Source organism: Festucalex cinctus, chromosome 2 (assembly GCF_051991245.1).
Source record: "Festucalex cinctus isolate MCC-2025b chromosome 2, RoL_Fcin_1.0, whole genome shotgun sequence".
Lineage (NCBI taxonomy): Eukaryota > Metazoa > Chordata > Actinopteri > Syngnathiformes > Syngnathidae > Festucalex > Festucalex cinctus.
Window position 1 is genome coordinate 33,422,063 of NC_135412.1, and position 19,034 is coordinate 33,441,096.

Consider the following 19,034-nt stretch of genomic DNA (forward strand, 5'->3'; position numbering starts at 1 on the left):
GCATTTATGCACCGTCGCTTGTCCTTATAAGATGTGACTCCAAAAAGGTCAGATTGTTGTAAAGGTTATTTATAGGTGTCAAAAGTTTTTTAAATGATTTACATTGGTCTTATTTTATTTTTTTATATCAAGTCACGAGAGTACGAGTGGCAACTGATGAATTTACATGAAAAATAAATACCATGCAGTAATACAGTATTTAAGTAATGATATACAGCAACTGTAGAAATGAACATCAAGATTAGTCAATTTTTTTTCTCAGTGGTGTTCGAAGAAGTGAGTGAGAGCAGTTACTGTTTGAAATGCCTTTAATGTTTCAGTTGGTATAGGTTTGGAAGCTTTAGGTCAAGACATTGTCAGCAGCCAAAACAAAACAAATCAATGTTGATTGAATTTAAAATAATATACAAAGTCCCACTTTCTAAAAAAACAAAAACAAAATTATCACAGTAAAAATACAACAGCAGCCTTGCTCTCTGTCACACACTGACACGCTCGGACACACGCAGACGGTCACGCAGCAACAAAGTTGCAGAACATTGATAAGCAAAATGTACAATAAGACAGCTTCAGAAGAAAAACAAAAGATGCATAGACAAAAAATAGAAACGTAAACAAAGATACTTCTTTGTCATCCCATCTGTTGGCTGTCTGTATTGATCGCTGAGGACAATGAGGACAAAAAAGGGAATAAAAAGCGCACAAAACGGCTAATGTGAGACGAGGTGAAGCTCCTCGGCAGACATGCTTGACTTTCAAATGTTACAATGACATCATTAAGTTATACAAAGTGTACTCAAAACATTAAATACTGAGCATGTGACTAGAAAAGCACCCTGCTTGGTAAAGATCAATAGGTTGAGTCGATTAAAATACTTTTACCCCCAAGTCTGAACAGAATCTGTGAGTATCAAAATGTATTTCTTTATTTAATTTTTTTCCAATATCCCATTTTGATAGTGCAAGAGAGACAGTACGATTACAAACAGCACACACACTACTGCTGTTTTGGTTCCTTGTAGTTAAAAAAATGACCACTGCAATGATGCGTTTGAGGAGAAGGAATTGGTTCAGTAAACAATAAATTACATCTCTCTTTTTTTTTTTTTTTTTAAACAAATGTCTTAATGTGCTAATTAAAAAAAAAAAAAAACCCAAACAAAACAGAGCACACAATTAGTTTCCCCACATAACTGTACAATAATCATTTTTTTCCATGTCACAATAACCCCAAAATAACTACTGGTAGCATGTTTTCGGGAGAATGCACACCTGTGTCTTCTAGTGTCATTCCTCTTTTTTCTTCTTCACACTTGTTCAAAAATAAAGCAGCACAAGCACTAAGTGGGCCTTCGTTTCAATTGAGAAAAAAATTAAAATCCCCCTTCACGCAATGTTTTACACATACATCACACTGATCCTGTCACCCCCCCATAATTGGCAGCTGGTGATGGATAGTGGGCCTGCTGTTGACACGCGCACACACACATCAGCTAGCTGCTCGTGAGACAAAGGTCATGCTTGTACATGGCTATTTTTAAAAACACTGTTTGAAATATGTGTCTTGACCATGTTTCCAAGTGTGTTGCGTAGGAGAACATGTCATTTTAAAACGCATGACCATTTAAGAATATTCATTCATGTTTCTCGTGCCAATTTGAAACCATGCACGTCGAGGAATAGAAGGTTGCGGTTGGCCAAAATGTTTACGCGTACGGGATTTGTTTCCCCACTCAAAACTCTTTAGTGTGGGCAGGGCACAGCTCTTTTTGACCTTGGCGGTAGGAATTAACATGGCCTTCAACAAAACCTGATTCACCTTCGTAGTGTTGATGAGCTTTGTGCTAAAATTGATCTCAGAAACAACAAATCTATACCTGGGTGAAGAAAAACAACAACGAATAGTCGGCGTTTGCCGCTGAGCGACGAGACGATCGGTACAGACGAGTGAACGCTCCAGTGACTTGATGTCGCGACTTTCTTAAAGGAGCAGCTGGTGTTTCTAAAAGGAGGCCCCACAGATCAATCACGACAAGTCGCCACACGGCGCTGCTTCTCACTAGATCCAACACGTGACTGACAAAAATAAACAAAACCACATTCGATGTTCATCCACACAATTTGAAGGTTTCATCCGTCATCCCCTTTGACGGATGACCAAGGATTCGACCCATGGAAACCCGCTTTGAGTGGAACCTCCTTGAAATTGGAAGGGAAACAAACTGAACAGGTCTGCCTGTCCCTTCCAGGTCGATCCTCTACTCGTGAGCTCATCTGTGTTGCGTACATATGGAGACTGGGCCGGGGTCGGGTCGGGGGAGGGCTCATGGTCACTGTCGTCGATCCTCCGTCTCTGACCGCGAGAACGCCATCACTACGTCCTCCGCACCTGTCAGACAGCAAATGTTTTCGAAGATGAGTTTGGAATCTGTCGCCGTAATCCTGCGAGACGTCAGTTCACCTCCAGCCGACCTGGGCTGTCTATTCTATTGCTGCTCAGACCCGAGTTATCCTCAAGATAGCACCGGGTTCATTGGGAGCATCAAAGCGGCAGACGTTTTGCTGTACCCTTCCCCAGATAATTCCTCCGACTTCACGCTTGGTTTGTGCTCTGACATGCACTGTCAACTGTGGGACCTGATACAGACAGGTGTGGGCCTTTCCGAATCATGTCCAATTATCATATTAAGCTGTAGAAACAGCAAGGATGATCAGCGGAAACAGGATCCAGGTACGTTTGATACATGCCTTAAACACCTCCACGAGGTTTGGGGCTTGATCAAACATCTCGTGTGTAATGAAATTCCTGTCCCGAAAAACATTCAAACACATAACCCCAATAACTAAGCTCCTGATGATCTGATATCTTGTGAACTTCCTCCCTCCTTGGAGTCCAACAATTCCCATGCAGATGTGAGTTTTATTTTTCCATTAGTGTTTTCCTTTTAAACGCAACTACCCAGTACCAACCAACCACTTATAAGAAGAAACTGGGATGAGTCAAGTCCCAAGTTCTGGACGCCTACACATAAGGAGGCTGTGTGCTGTTAAACAAACAAAGGATCAGTCATTCATCATGTTGTCATAGCTGCACACACCTGCGGAAAAACCTTGGAACAACATTGCCAACTAAAAGTAATTAACCCCCCCACGTTCTTTATAAATGGTCTTGACGTTATTTTTCAAATATATTAAACATCCGCGTTGAGAGGAGCCAGCTGAGGTGGCTCGGGCATCTGGTTCGGATGCCTCCTGGACGCCTCCCTGGGGAGGTGTTCCGGGCATGTCCCACCGGCGGGAGGCCCCGGGGACGACCCAGGACACGCTGGAAGGACTATGCCTCTTGGCTGGCCTGGGAACGTCTTGGGATCCCGCCGGCGGAGCTGGTTGAAGTGGCTGGGGAGAGGGAGGTCTGGGTTTCCCTCCTAAAGCTGCTGCCCCCGCGACCCGACCTCAGATAAGCGGTAGTAAATGGATGGATGAAACATTTGTAGGGAATCATAATATTAGGCACTCTATTACAAGCTGAATTGAATTACAGCTCATGTAGAACATTTTACAAATGATCATATCTGTTTAATTAATTAAACTTCACTTTACAAGCTGTCCATAGAAACTGGATATAAATTGAAAAAGATCCACTTCTTTTTAATGGAAGTAAATGAACATACAACAACATATATGCACAAAGATTTACTGAGTTTTGAACAAATTCCAAATGAGAAGAAAGAAAAAATTTCTTGTTCAGCTCCTGTTCTGTTGCCTGTGTTGATGAACTGAATGTTGACATAAATACCGTCAACACCTTTCCAGACAGCCACGAAGGAAACAGCAGCTAGTGATTTTCTTAGGGGAAAAAAAAAGCTGCTATCTCCACAGCCCTCAAGTGCCTGTTAGATTTAATTACTGTGCAGCTATCAAAGTAGGCCAGAGACCTTGAGCTTTCTCTCTTATTTGGCACAAAGGGTGCACCCTCCTCAACAGACTGAGACAATTATCATGTTTCAACACTGCATCTAGCTTGCTAAGATGTTTTTTTTTGGAAGGGGGTGGGATCTTTTAATGTGAACTTTGAAACTTGTCTCGTGGGAGCTCACTGGCCTACCAAACAAGGTTATGGTAATGAAGCCGCCAAATAGGCATGAGGAAACAGAACTCGAAGTGTTGATATTTGCTGTTAAAGAAGGCAGGTGCGCTTGGGGAGAATGAACAATTACGCAACACCTCACAATGGCAATCCGTCTGAATGGTGTAGCAACCTCTATAATAAAACATTTAACACTGCTTAGTTTGAGCCGAATGTCTAAAGGGACAATAGTAACGGGGAGACGACTGTCAGGCTGCATCTGTTTCATTTTATGAGTCATGTTCGGACCTCGCTCGAGCCACAAACAAACATACACACACACCCTTCAATACACAACAATGAAGCGCTACACAAAGAAGCGGTGGCTTACGCACTGGAAAGGCCGGGCCTCTTAAAGCCGTTGCCAGGCGACAGATAATGGCCAGAATGCTGCAGGCAAAACGCTTTTAGCTCATTTCGGCACAGCTCGATGTCCAGCAATAGTCGGGAGCTGTTCCCGCCACGGCTCTTCTAGCATGATATAGTTCTGGCTTGTAGATTACATCCACAAACACAACAAGAACAACAACTACGGTAGGCATGTTGGCACTTTGCTGAGCTAGTTTTCAAATCAATCACACAAATCACCAGTAAGTGCAAGATTTTAGAACATTTGTGCTACAAAAACAAAATATATAATTTTTTTTTACACTTTAATTTATTAGGGAATAAAAGTGAGTTAGTCTTTACATGAGGATGCATTAGAAAATTGATGAGTTTCATTCTCTGAAAAAGCAGCACAACATAATGTGTATAATAATGTGGAAGCTGCAGCCATTGAATGTTTATAGTTAGTAGTTGGCCAAGTAGAGTTCTAGGTCACAATCTGTGCCCCCCACCCCCAACCCACCGTATGAGTGGTCAAGCTTAACATGTTGACAACAACAAGCAGACAAGCTGCACATTTAGATGATGAATCACAGCTCACTTGATTGATCAGTGTAATGTTTAAGGATGGCTTGGGTTTACCCAAAGTGATATTTGAAAGCTTAGATTCACATCAAAACTATTTTGCCCTCTAAATGGGAAGATGATTTGGATGACGTCTTTGGGCCACACTAATTAGGGCGCCTGAGATCGTGATTAAGCACATCTATGTTAGATAGAGCTCCTGCATATCGACACTGAAACATCTTTGAGATGGCGATGAAAGCATGTCGTTGCTGTCCTGTGATAAACACTTATGTCCATGTTTGTCTTTTTTAAATTTAATGATATTATTATTTTTTTTTTTACATTTTTAAGTTTATGTAATGAAACTGAATGCAGACATCCCAAAATCGTAAATTATTTTTTTTTCTTTTACATTTTTACGTTTATGCGATCAAAGAAAAAAAAAAAAAAGATAAGTGTTTTTCACAGGACAGCGACAATGTTGAAGGCTAAAATGAAGCCAATATACTGTATTTGCAGGGATTCATATTTAATAAGAAATTCAGCTAAAAGGTCTACATTTTTTGACATTTCAAGGCAAAAATAAGACATTCTACTAGCTTCAAGGTCATTAAGTGAGAGCATACTCGTGCATGAGGAGATGCAACTGACAGGAGAATTAAAATATCACACTCAGGCTGTGTTATTAGCACGCCAGCTCTCCTCTTATTCCAATCTACCGCTGCAGCGTGTCGCAACAACACCGAAAGCCCACAGGGAAGCTAATATTTCCTGGGACAAGTGAGGTTGCTATGGCAACTCCTTTACTATTCTCCGCCTTTTTTTGAGGTGTCCTTCTGGAAGGAAGAACTTTCCTTTGTTAAATAAGAGACGCTAACGAGCCCATTGGTCTGGCTTACTGTTATGCTTACTAAAATGTTCTGTTTTACAAATACTGTATTTGAATTAAAACAATAATGGAGTAAGATCTAAGTTACCCTTATTTTAATTTAGATAGTAATACAACTGTATACTGTGTATTGTTTTTTTTCGAATTTCCAGGATCTGGAAGGAATCTGCTCAAGTCCCAATTTTTCTAATATCAACAGCAGATGAAAAAAGTAAGTACCCATTTTCAAAGCTGATGACAGAAAAGCTGTCCTCTGCCTGATTAAAATTGCAAAATATTCTTTCTGTGTATGCGTATATGGTAATGAGCCAATTAAAAGTAGGACCAATGCAAATGGAGCGACCGCGAGACTTCCATAGATATCTGTATAACACCCGCATTGATTCTTCAAGTTTCTTAGGAGGGGGAAACCACAGCTTGTATTAGAGCAGGAAGACAATACTGGACAGATTACATTAGTGCAACACTTTTTTTCCCCCTCCCAAATGATAATATGCTTAGCCGACTCATACTGTAATGTGTGCAGCACGACTTAACATCTCGTAATGTTTGCTGTGCCCCTGCCACCATCCAAGCATGCTGCCACCTAATCGGTGATGCCGTGTGTGACACACGACTCTACCGCCCCATGATGAGAACCCAAAGATGTTGCAATCAAAGGGAACCATGTGACCTCTGCGGTTTTCTGATGGCTTTAATCCATTTGCATTAACTGTGTAATGTTGAAGGGATGAAATTTAGCTTTTTAGACAAGGAAGCCAATAATGGACACTTGACATGCTGAGGGGGAGGAGTCATCCACCCAAGATTATTTCAAAATGCCAACCACAGAAGTAAATATAGACCGTTTACTTTTTAATCACAGCTGTTTTCATGCCAATATGACATGTACTATGACTCGTGTTATGTAATGTAACAACAAAACAAAATGAGGGCCCATTAGAGAAAAATCACACCAGCACGCGGAAGGAGGAAGCGTAAAAATGGCTGCTATCATGTTACGCATTCTGCCGCAGTTTTTGTTAGATTGAGAAAATGTCTATTTTTGTTATTCTGAGGTAAGATCACACCACCAAGGCATGCCTTCCAGTACTCTAGAAACAACTATATAATTACAATGAAAGGCAATCAACTTTCATTTCCTTTCATTATCCCCCTCAAAAATGTATTCTGAATTCTTACCATTTCAAAGTTACCATTTCAATTTATCAGAGCGCAATAACAATTTTAGATGAGTCATTTTTGGATTTAAGTAAATGGCTGATTAAAAACAATCGTGTATGCGTTGCATGAATACTACTGGGACATGTAAATGAGATCAAATCGTTTTTCATATCACTGAACCTTTTCAAAACATCTTTATGGTTGTAAAGGGTGTCCTTGAACACTGGACTGAACATTTCCAAGAGATTAACTATGGTTAGTTCCACGAGGCTTAATCACAGCACTTTGCAAAAGATGAACACCACTAATTATTTATTAGCGCACAGGGGGAGGGGGCCGGCAGTCTGCCAACAGACACTAAATGTGTCTCATTCTGTGATGTATAATGCATACTCGGCACACCTTTAGCCAGCTGTGCTGGTTAATAAGCACTAAGGGTCTTCCTACTTGCACTGATATATCACTGGTATTCCAAAAGGACAAAAATAGCAAGCATACAAATTGATTAAAAATAAAAAAAAAAAAAAAAATCTACTTACATTTTGTGTGTGCTTTCGAATATGTGTAACACATGTAATATGATACAGAATACCATTAAATAATGCAGGCTATTGAAGGTCTGTGCAAAGTCATGCAGTCTCTCCATGTAACGTCATGACAGCGCCATCTTGTGGAAGTCTAATGAGGAAAGAGTGGTTGAAGGACAAATGTGGTCAAGGGCGCCATCTGATGGCAAACATCCATCATGGCAACTATATCTGGAATGATTCACAGCATCCTCCCAATGTTTTATCATACTGACGGAGGTCAGACTTGTGCCGTTTCCAGCTCTGCCCGGACATGTGTGAAAAGCAGTCGTTAAGAAAACATGCACATGCAGCGCACAGGATAATTCATTCTCTTGCAGTCAGTTCACTTGTGTGAGTAATGCTACAGTGCTATGGAACACTGAGTGGGCTTCTGTGAGGTCTGCTGGAGTACACACACCAGAAAAATGTGTGGAGGGATTACTTCCACTGTCACAAAGGTGCTCCTGTAACGTGTGAATACACTCAACGGGATGCTCTACTGTATATGCATGCGTGCGTGTGTGGGTGGGTGCATCAGCCTTACCCTGATCAATGCTGTGCTGTGGCAGCTGGCTCATCTGAGTGTGGACCACACCTGCATAATTCCGGAGAAAAGCCTCTTCACTTGGCGTAAGCTGTAAGTAAGGTATCAAAAATATATCTTTATATGTTTTTATCAAGACAGTATATTTATTATTAAAGTTGTACTTGGTATTACACATTTCCCACATCATGTAGCTGAATAGGGTGACCAAAATATTAGAAACCACACTCAGAATGAGGCAGTACTGTTCCAAACCACTGCAAACTCCAAATCATTATATCACACTACTTCTGTGACACTTTTCTGTTCGCAAATGCAGAATGCAGCTCATTAGATGGTGTACATAACATACAGGTCATTAAGCTCATGTTGTGGCTAGTGTGTTGATATGATAACAACTGAGGTAAATTTAAAGCAATTGCAGATGCAAGCTGATATGGACATCAAATCAGCTGGACAGGATCATTGGGTGTTCTACGTACATTTGATCCCATTTTTTTAAGCATTAGCAGGACGCGCACTTTCTGCTGGATGTACATGTCTTCAGGAGACTTTCCCGGGGCCTCCTCGCGGTTCATCCCCCCTGCTCCTGTGGCTCTGTGCACACACAAACAAGTAAGAAAACACAGCCACATTACACACACAAAAAGACAGCTCCACATTTAAAGACTGAAATGCACACGGGAACACACCATCATCTTTTGAAAACAACCTCACTCGTTTGAGTATAAATGCTTTTTTTTTTCTCTCTCTGCCATGTTTTATGGTTGACCTTCATTCTACTGTATTTGTTAACATTATTTTTGTTGCCTTGTGTCTGTCTAGGGACTAGGGGTGATTGATTGATTAATTGAATAACTAAAAAAACCCCAGCTTAATTAAAAAAATTGAATTGCTTTATAGTGATATTTTTTCCCACAAGCACTAATGTTCATGTTATAAGTAATATTACATATTAAAAGAGAATGAAAGTTTTGGATTATTTCCCTCCCACTTACAAAAGAAGACAACGTACAAAAAGTGTAATGCAGAGCAAAATTAACTCCACCCCTTTTGACAGTGGGCACAGTGGGAGGAAGCCAGTGCAAATTCCAAGTATTTCTATGCCAATTACTTCATAACAGACATTGCATCGACTCCTTCAACTTATCAAGTTTGCATTCAATCTGACAGGAGTGCATCGCTGCATGACAGTCGAGACTAGGGCTGCACGATATTGGAAAATCATGCGATAATAGTTGCCGAATATAGCGATATCGATATTATTGCGATATCTAACATGTACCTAAAGAAATGACATTTTATTATCTAATGAAAGAATTACATTTTTTTCATGCAAACTCAAACTAAAGCAAACTAATTACTGGCTGGGAATCTTTGACTGTCTCACGATTCAATTCGATTACGATTTTTGGGTCTACGATTCGATTCAGAATCGATTTTTGATTCTCGATTCAAACGATTTTCGATTCAAAATTATTTGATTGACAAATGATTTCTGCTTCAATTTACAGATCTGCACAACATTGTCATTATCTACTCCAGTATGCTTTGTAAGACAAAATGACAAATAGAGACATTAAAGTGTCTTTTTTGTTTTTTTGTTTAAACATTTATTAATTTTGTATTGTAAGTGCCTTTTTCCACAAAAACAGCATGTGGGCTGCAACTGCATTTTCCCCTTCTTCTTCATTTCAAATTTAAATAAAATAGATTTTTGGATATTAATATCGATTCAATTCGATTAATAAATGAGAATCTCGATTCTTTTATGAATCGATTTTTTGGCACAACCCTAGTAATTACCTCTCGATAATGTTCAACTATTGGATGGCAGTGCACATTTTAGTTAGCAGCTGACTGGTCAAAATCAAATAAAAGCATACAATTCCATATGAAACTTATTGCATGTCTTTGGAATATGCATATTGCATGGACCAATATCACGACATCAATATATATATATTTTTTAATATCTTGTGCAGCCCTAGTCGAGACAATTTTTTGACCGTCATCGCCTCATCTAAGAAATTCTCTTTAGAGACTGGCTAGCTATGCAAACAGAGATGGCAAAAATAATAATAAATGCAGGTGCAGTGTTGCAGTAAGTCTCATATTAAAAATGATGCTCTCAAACCAGAACCCCTCCCCACCTCAGGCAGGAATACATAGTTAGAAGCTGGTCAGCAATCTTAGCTACACAGTTGGCAAGGCCTCATTAATATTTAATGCACGTTTTCTCACAGATCTCATCCCTGCCTGTTCTTTCCATCTCTTCTTCTCAGTCTAACTAATGACCTATTTTCACTGTCTGTCTGCAGAGATGCAAAATATAGGCAAAAGGGGAGGAAGTGTGGAGGAGGATTGTCAGAAGATGATAAAAGAAGCTGGCAAAGCACACAACACATTAAGGTCAGCTGGTGTCGCATAAGATCCCACCTATCATGCACCAAGAACGTGGTACAGCTTGATATCCAACCAGCCTTTACTAATTGAATAAGTGAAAGCAATGCTTTACACAAAAGAGTCATGAATCTAAATGAAACGTCGAAGAACAAGCCTTGGAGAGGAGAATATCAGTATGCAAGAAAGGATTTGTTCCTTCCATAAGAATTTCTCTTAGAGAGCCACAGTGACTCAGATTGGTCTGGTAATTAAGTTCAGCCGCTTATTGGGCCACTAATACACGTTGACAGGCCCTCTGATGCAAGGCTATAGTTAATTGAGGATCTGTCTCAAATAGGGATGCGGGTACATGGATAGAGCTGCTGTTTTGGTTGCCAATGCGAGTGTGTGCACACTGCACAGTGAGTGCCCTTCTGGTGCATTAAATAAATAAATGAAAGAATAAATAAATAAATAAACAAATGTTCAAGGATAATGTTTTAAAATTGACAAAGAAAAGACATCTTGTCTCATAGGATTTGTCATGTCTCTCGTCCCATCCTTAATAACAAGCCATGCTGTTAAATGGAGCAATAATATATATATATATATATATATATATATATATATATATATATATATATTTATTAGGGGGGTGCAAAAAAAAGAAAAAAAAAAGAAAAAAAGATTCATAAAAGAATCGAGATTCTCATTTATTAATTGAATCGATATTAATATCCAAAAATCGATTTTATTTAAATTAGAAATGAAGAAGAAGGGAGTACATCATGACAATGTTGTGCATATCTGTAAATTGAAGCAGAAATCATTTGTCAATCAAATAATTTTGAATCGAAAATCGTTTGAATCGAATTGTAGACCCAAAAATCGTAATCGAATCGTGAGACGGTCAAAGATTCACAGCCCTAATATATATATATATATATATATATATATATATATATATATATATATATATATATATATATATATATAACAAAAAAACCATCCAATTTGTAAATAATATAATATTCCCTGGTGTGTCAATAACAATATTCAAAATTGTGCTCAAAGACAGTCATAAAGACATCTACTTGGCATATGTCTTTAAAAAGGATAAACTGATGATGGCTGATGAATGACATTAAAACCTATTAAGAAATCAAGTGTATGATGTTTAGTTGAATGACTGTCACATGCTCTCTGTGTTAGACATTTGATAACATTTCAAGGACAACAACAAAGATGCTGTCAAGCTTCTTTGTGGAGGGTTGATGTCAGATGGGCTGTATATACACTAATCCCTCGAGGGATGCTCAACTGGGATCAGACACAGGCAGCCAATATTCCGGATGGAATCAAAGGCGTTTGTTCTTTAATGCTGAGCTTGGCCTCGCTCGTGCTGACGTGCGGAGGGGGCGGGGTAGGCATACCTGGCCCATATAAGCTCACCAACTGCCCAATAGCCGTGTGTGTCTGCCTGTACTACATTATGCCGGCAGCTGAACGTTGGCATTTTATTGTATTAATTGGTGAGAAAGGATCAGCGGACTACCCACCTGCAAGGAACATTTCCACATGCTGATGGGGGCTTGGAATTTGAACGCACCGATCACAAACAACTAGTCAGCATAATGACCCCATGAGTTACAGATTTGTAATTATTTCTTACTACTTGATGGTTGGTGACATACATTTGATCACGCATTGCAGAGCAGCCTGGTCATCACTCAGCTAAAAAAAAGTGCTTTCAGTCAGGAACACATTATTCGGATTAAATTACTTTTGTTGGATGTATTAAACACAGAATGCAATGCATGCTTCTGTAAGAAATTCACGTCTCATAAAAACCTCATAATCCAGTAATTAGGGACACCCTCGGAATTCCATTAGTTATGCCTCTTTGGTGGTTGCACACAAATTTTCAGGTGACACGTGGTGGGTGTGTCAGAAGTCTAGACGGGGGAATCGGCGTACCTTGAAAGTACACAAGTCAGGCTCGTAAAAAAACAAAAAAACAAAACTTTACCGGGAACAGGAGAATATATGGCCCTTAATGAATAAATAATGGTAGCTAGGGGAATATGTAGTCAAATATTAGTCACAGATGCAGTCAATATTTCTTGCCTGATAGTAATAATACAGTAATTTATAAATGGGTGCATTCTCCTTCAATCCATTTTCTAAAGCTGTTGAATGCAGTCTTTTACGCAAGTCCCACTTCCCTGCTTGCACCAAGGCAGCAAAAACAACAACAACAAAAAAACAAAAAACTTTGGCATTCAGTCAGCTGGAGATAGAGGACAATTGTAGTGTTTGTGGGGACTTCCTGAATCGTAAAACATTGGTTATAATATCATGATTTGTTTTGACATTTTGCCCGACAAATGATTTTAATGGAGCACAAAGTTACCATCACTCACATCATGACTGCTGTATTTACGAGGACTCTGTCATGTAATGTATTTGCTGTATGTCACAGGCATCGTTACGGTAGTGCAACAAATAATAGACATCACAAAGTTAAATTAGCAACGCTTTTAGTGACACACTGGTCTCGTCATTCTTGACATAGCATTTGGCATCTGAGAGAGAAAGGTGAGAAAGTCAGAAAATATTATGAACAATTAACACTGACTGTGCTGAGTCTGCTTTCCGGGATTACATGCAATGTGATAGGCCCTCATATTTGCAGAGGATCAAGAAGGGCAGAGAGTGTTTGTGAGTCATGGGCCTGTCCACTTGTGTCACCTGCTATTTGGCTGAATTTACAGCTCACATGATGCACAACATTGGACTGTTTTCACAAATCAAACTCCTCCAGGAAGCAGATGAACAGGAAATGAGCCAAAAAAGAATCTCCTCCCAAATGTTCAGTAACAGTAAGAGGAGTTGAGACATAAAGACAGTAAATGTCTACAGTCTGAATTCTGATCTGGACAAAACCAGAGCAAGGCAAATAACTGAGTGAGGCGCTCTATTAAGCTTAGCGAATGTACAGGGAAACACAAGTAGGCTCCAAGCATGGTGCAGCGGGTGCCAACTGAACTGACACCAACCTGGCCCGGTTCTGGAGAGAAGCTCTGTGACCACAGGGATAAAACATACTGAAACATCCAAGTAAACTTGGACAGTATTATGTCCCAACAAACTCGACACTCATTTGCGGACACTCACATCGTTCACCAGGCAAGGCCCCACCTTTTAAAGCCATACACACTCAAAATCACACATAGGTGAACGTGAGGATGGTGAACCCCAGTACTGCAAAATCTATTTTTATCCAACTGAGGGGATAATTAGCAGTAGAATACTCAAATAAAAAAAATATTCAACAGCTGCAGCCCTGTTACAACTACACCAATACAGTCTTTGACAGATGTCCCCATTCGGGTACAATAAATGGGAAAGTAATGCCCATCACAGGTGCAGAAGAACCCCTGGCTGCTGTCTTGTGTATTGGAGTTTCAACAGTCCATGAATCCATTGTCTGTTTCGCTCCACCTAAATGTAATGGTGCTTATTAAACTCATTCATGTAGCTTTTTTCCTCCCCAGTGAGGTAATAAGTGCTAACTGACTCAATTGAGTCAGATGACAAAGCGCTGAAGGCCAAAGGAAAACACTCGTTTAGACTAACTGAATGTCAACGGGCTGCCCTTGATTAAAGCCACTTCCTCACATGGACTGTGCATACAACAATGGCTACAGTATTGTCAAACAATGGTGATGAACTGAATTGTGTGAACGTGATTGATAAGTAGGTCATGTCTTGTTGTCACCACTTGAGGCAGAAACTCGTACAATCCAGCTCAAGTGAACAGATCTGCTTCAAAATTGGCTTTCTAAGGTTTGACTGCCTGTTATTACGGCTAATATGCAACAATAAGAATACCAAAATACCAGAGGTTAAAAGTAATATTATGGGTGGAGGTCTATTATGATGACGAGAAACTCTAAGAACAGACTGAGACAAAATGAGCAGAAATGAGAGGTTGCGTAGCTCCCTGGAATATAAAAACGGACACACACAACTCTGTGGAGCGCTCATGTTGTGGAATTGCTGAAAAAGAGGGGGTCTTTACATAAGCTTATCTTTAAAACCACACAGGGAAATCATTTACAACACGTAGTAGGTCTCCACACGTTAAATACATCTGGGAGACGGTTTGATGTGATGTTTTGTTTCGCAATAGAGTACATACAAATGGGCTCTGCAGTTAACTAATGTTGATAATTGCAGGTGAGGTGCTATGCTTTTATTTATTCAAGGGGCACCCAGTGACTAGTTGAAACCAAAAACATTTGTTAGGGTAGGGAACGATTATTGATTAAAAATATGAATCCCTTGCACAGTTTTACAAATAAAACCAATGAATGTTATCTGATTGAGCCCATGGTGGAGTGTGTCCTGCCATACAGCATCATCAGTCATAATTAAATCCTTTTGAGGTTCTTCTAAAGTCCTTGCACAGGGATGCTCAAAGGAACTGCAACAGAAACTGCAGCCTTTAAGTTGCTCCCTGGGGGGGGTTCAGGCTGCAAGATTTCAAACGTGTGCGCGTCAAGGCACAGCATCAAATTCTGACTTGAGAATCATTAAATGATGTCTGTGCGCATGGAAATATTGTGCAGTGAGCCATGAGCAACGTGCAAAGGTATGTCAGCCATACAATGGAGCCTCTGAAGTTGAACACGATCTGCAGTTTGGAAATAAATACTGACTGACCATGAAATTTTTCAGTTTTGGAAATAGGAATACTACATGGAAACATACATGCAGTGTTCTGGTTTATCTTTCAAAATTAGAAACATCTGTAATGCGCGTAATGAAGATACTAGGGCTGGGTGATATGGCCAAAAAATAAAATCTCGATTTTTTTCTGTCATTCTGGACGATTACAATTTTACTTGATTTTAATCAAAAGTATAAAAAAAAAAAAAAAAAAAAAAAAAAAAAAAAAAAAACAACAAAAAAACCCCCCAAAACATTTAAACAAGGTTTGATTTATTCAAAAATTAATCTCGTGCAAAATGTTCAGACAATAACGTACACGAATTTTTAATCAGTTTTAAGGAAAATTTAACATAGCTTGTTCAAAAAAAGCTACTCATATCTTTTGCATAACTTAAATGCCACATAACTTGTGCAAAAAAAAAAAAAAAAAAACTACTCACAGCCTTTTGCTTATACAAAAAAATAAAAAATACTTATGGCTTTTGCATAACCTAAATGCCACAAAGCTTGTGCAAAAAAAGCTACTCATAGCCTTTTGTTCAACTTAAATGCCACATATATAGCTTAAGCAAAAAAACAAAAACTACTCATAGCTTTTGCTCAACTTAAATGTCACATAGATATCTTGTGCAAAAAAACCCTACTCATAGCTTTTGCACAACTTAATTGCCACAAGTAAGTAGTCCTAACAATTGTAAACAGGTATTGTAAACCACACATCCAGTATTCTGCAAATATACAACTCAACTCACAATAACATTTGTATATAACAGAACTTCAAGATCAACAGCGTAAAAATAATCAGCATCACCTTTTATTGTAATAAACTCAAATTCCTTACAAGCAAAACTAGCCTGTCAACTGACTCTGGCAAAAGACAAGCTCTGGTGCATGTCACAATGTTTCCCCCGGTACTAAATACAGCTCAAGTTTGTTGTTTCATAGTGTACGTGTACTTATCTTTGCTAGCGTTAGCCACGCCGCACTCTCGAAGACGTGAGCATTCCTCCCATTCTTTCGGATGCATTTGGCGCAAGTGTTGGAAGAGGTTAGTTGTGCTGCCTGCTATTCTTCGTTTTAATAGCTGTTCGGCAAACCTTGCATACGCTTGTAGTTTGCTCTATGTCGCTCTTGTAAAAGCCGAACCAATTCCATACAATAGACGTAACATGAGTCCCTTTTCTTGGTTAGTCTTCTGGAGCAGACATAATGTGCGCGAGTAGGCAGCGTACCGTTTGGCCAAAGTAGCTGATGTGGGGCTCCCGGTGATTTGGAAGTGTCACTTTCCTTCGCTGCCGGTTGGCGTGGGTTGGCTTCGCTGCCTGGGAGACCGTGTAAAGGCCTCAGTATACTTCTGCGTCAGGCTCACGCGGAGACGTTACGGCGGAGCTTCGCTCCTGCGTTTGCTTCCAAACTTGTGCGCGATACACATCACATTAATGAATTAATTTGTTCATTAATTTCTGTGCGTGTTTGTGTGAATGAAAAGAAAAGGGAAAAAAACAGGCGGTGATGTGGACTGCCTGTACGGCTGTTGCGGGGGTCCTGTGCGCCAACCGATGATGTCACATACCGCAGCTTCGCTGTAGTATGGTGACGTCATCAGCAAGCGCGCCAGCCACCAAACGAAGGACCCCAAAACAACGAGCGTAAACAGAAGCTCAAGGTTAGATGATGTGTATTTATTTATAAGCACCTCGATTTCACGATTTAGCTCATTTTCACATTGTGGTACTTTCAATGGACGAATTAATTGAATTAATTTGATTTATCGCCCAGCCCTAGAATATACTATAAGTCTGAAATGATATTTCAGTGTTTTGGGGTTATTGGACACTCGTCTCATTATTATTAGCTGTTGATTTTCACCAAGGAAATTTATGTTCAGTGGACCATGTGGTCCACTTCAGCCATCTGTCTGTTTGGACAGTTGAGTTGAGCCACGAAGATATATGCAGCTTTTGAGCCAACGTAACAGACCACAGAAGGCTACTATACGGCCCGGTAATGCTGACAGGGTGTCAAAAGCCTGCGCCAAGCCAAGCAGGAGCTCACAGGCAACTGATGAGCAACTTTGGGCTCGTGTGGTTTGAAAAAAACAAAAACAAAACAAAACAAAAAAACATCACCTGCCAAAATAACAGAATTTGGCCTCCACACGAGCCATTCAGTAAGGGTGTTGCGCAAACCAGGGTGAGGTTGACATATTGCGGCACAAGAGAAAAGCTGCTTGCTGCCAAGAGAGGTCGCAGCACCTGACCCCATCGGGACGCCATTCTCCCCAATGCTCCTGAAAGGGTGGTAGTTACAATACATAAATGGCTGCCTGTCAGCAACCTCCTATGCAGAAAGTGAACACTGTGAGGCAGGGTGGTACAATGCATCCATGATCCAAAAATAGAAAAGCCTAGGAGGAGTTGAACCATTAGCAGATTCACACAGGAAACCCAATTGAGGTGCACTCATGGTTGGGAAAACATGAATATGAAAGAGGAATTAAAATAAGCACAGTGACACTCCTTATTGGTTTTAAATTTGCATGCATTATTTGATAGTAAATTCCCAACCACTTTGAGGTGGCACATTATTGTGTTAGGAAAATTTCTAAGGTGAATCCTTATTTAGTAAACCGATACACGGTTGTTCCTCTATCCATGACAACCACGTATAGTGACAGACCAAAAAATTACTGTAAATGCTCTTTCACTAGATCACAAAGCGCACCATTATCCGTTCCATACATTATGCATTCTAAACTTTATGACAATTTCAATGACGGTGAGCTCAGCTGGTTTAATAATGTAAAAGAAAGTATGTGCCTTGGTTCAGCAGTTTATATAGTGATGAATACGAATGGATGAATTTTACTGAATTAAACTTCATTGTTTATGTTAGATGTATTATTTTAGACTGACAGCTATACATTGCCACGCGTTTTAGTCGTAAAAGGACCTGGAAAATGTGTTTTTTGTTTCTTGAAGAAGAAGAAAAAAAACCCATAATTGCTATGATGGGTTAAAGCGTTCATGTTGCGGGACGTTCAAACTGTAGCAGTGCAGACGCTAGCAAGCAAGCGAACATTTTGGTCACGATTTTTAAACGTTTTTCTTTTTCAACGTGACACGACACTGGCAACGTGTGGAATAACCGACTCGCGTTTATACACAAATTAATGTTTTTATATATTGAGCCGGCGCTTAACGCGCACTGGCCAGCATAAAGTAGCCGATGCTAACCAGTCAAGCTAATTCGCTAGCATTCCCGAGACAAAAGCCTTGAATGAAGTTCCTTTGGGTGCGAACGCCAACCAGGTGCTGCTGCTCTGTGAGAGGGCTGGGAAGCCACGGTCCTTGAAAATAACCCGAACCCGCCCGCAGCGATGTTAGGAAGAAGCAAAGATGAGCTTACCCCTCCTGGTCCAGCTTTTCTTTCTTGTGCGCTCTGTTTGAATGGAGTGTGTTGCCCTGTTCCGGGGTCACATCCCTCCTGTCGGCGCACAGCGGCTGAACGCAGCGGTCCTGCTGCTTTGCTTTGTGTAACGCTGCTCTCAGCCACACGGGGCGCTGTGTAGCCAGCCCTGCCCAGTGCCACTACCCACACCGTGCGAGCTCTTGGCTCGGTCTGACACTCAGCTATAAATATCCCTTGAACACACAGCTCAAAATACATAAATGACTCACTGACATCCATGGCAGACGATTTGCCAAAGAGAAAGTATATTATCGT

At 40.1% G+C, this 19,034-nt stretch overlaps 1 protein-coding gene across 2 annotated transcripts; it reads right to left on the bottom strand.

Annotated features, from left to right (window-relative positions):
• Positions 1 to 290: 290 nt before the first annotated feature.
• Positions 291 to 18,922, bottom strand: ctnnbip1 (catenin, beta interacting protein 1). 2 transcript variants are annotated; one of them, XM_077514751.1, is made up of 4 exons: positions 18,717 to 18,922; positions 8,669 to 8,783; positions 8,187 to 8,277; positions 291 to 2,389 (listed from the first exon to the last, which is right to left on the bottom strand). In XM_077514751.1, exons 2-4 carry the CDS (start codon positions 8,762 to 8,764, stop codon positions 2,331 to 2,333), a joined length of 246 nt encoding a protein of 81 aa, XP_077370877.1. In that variant the 5' UTR covers positions 8,765 to 8,783; positions 18,717 to 18,922; the 3' UTR covers positions 291 to 2,330. The 2 variants fall into 2 exon arrangements, with proteins under 2 accessions (XP_077370877.1, XP_077370878.1); XM_077514752.1 differs by lacking the exon at positions 18,717 to 18,922 and adding an exon at positions 16,541 to 16,634.
• Positions 18,923 to 19,034: the final 112 nt, after the last annotated feature.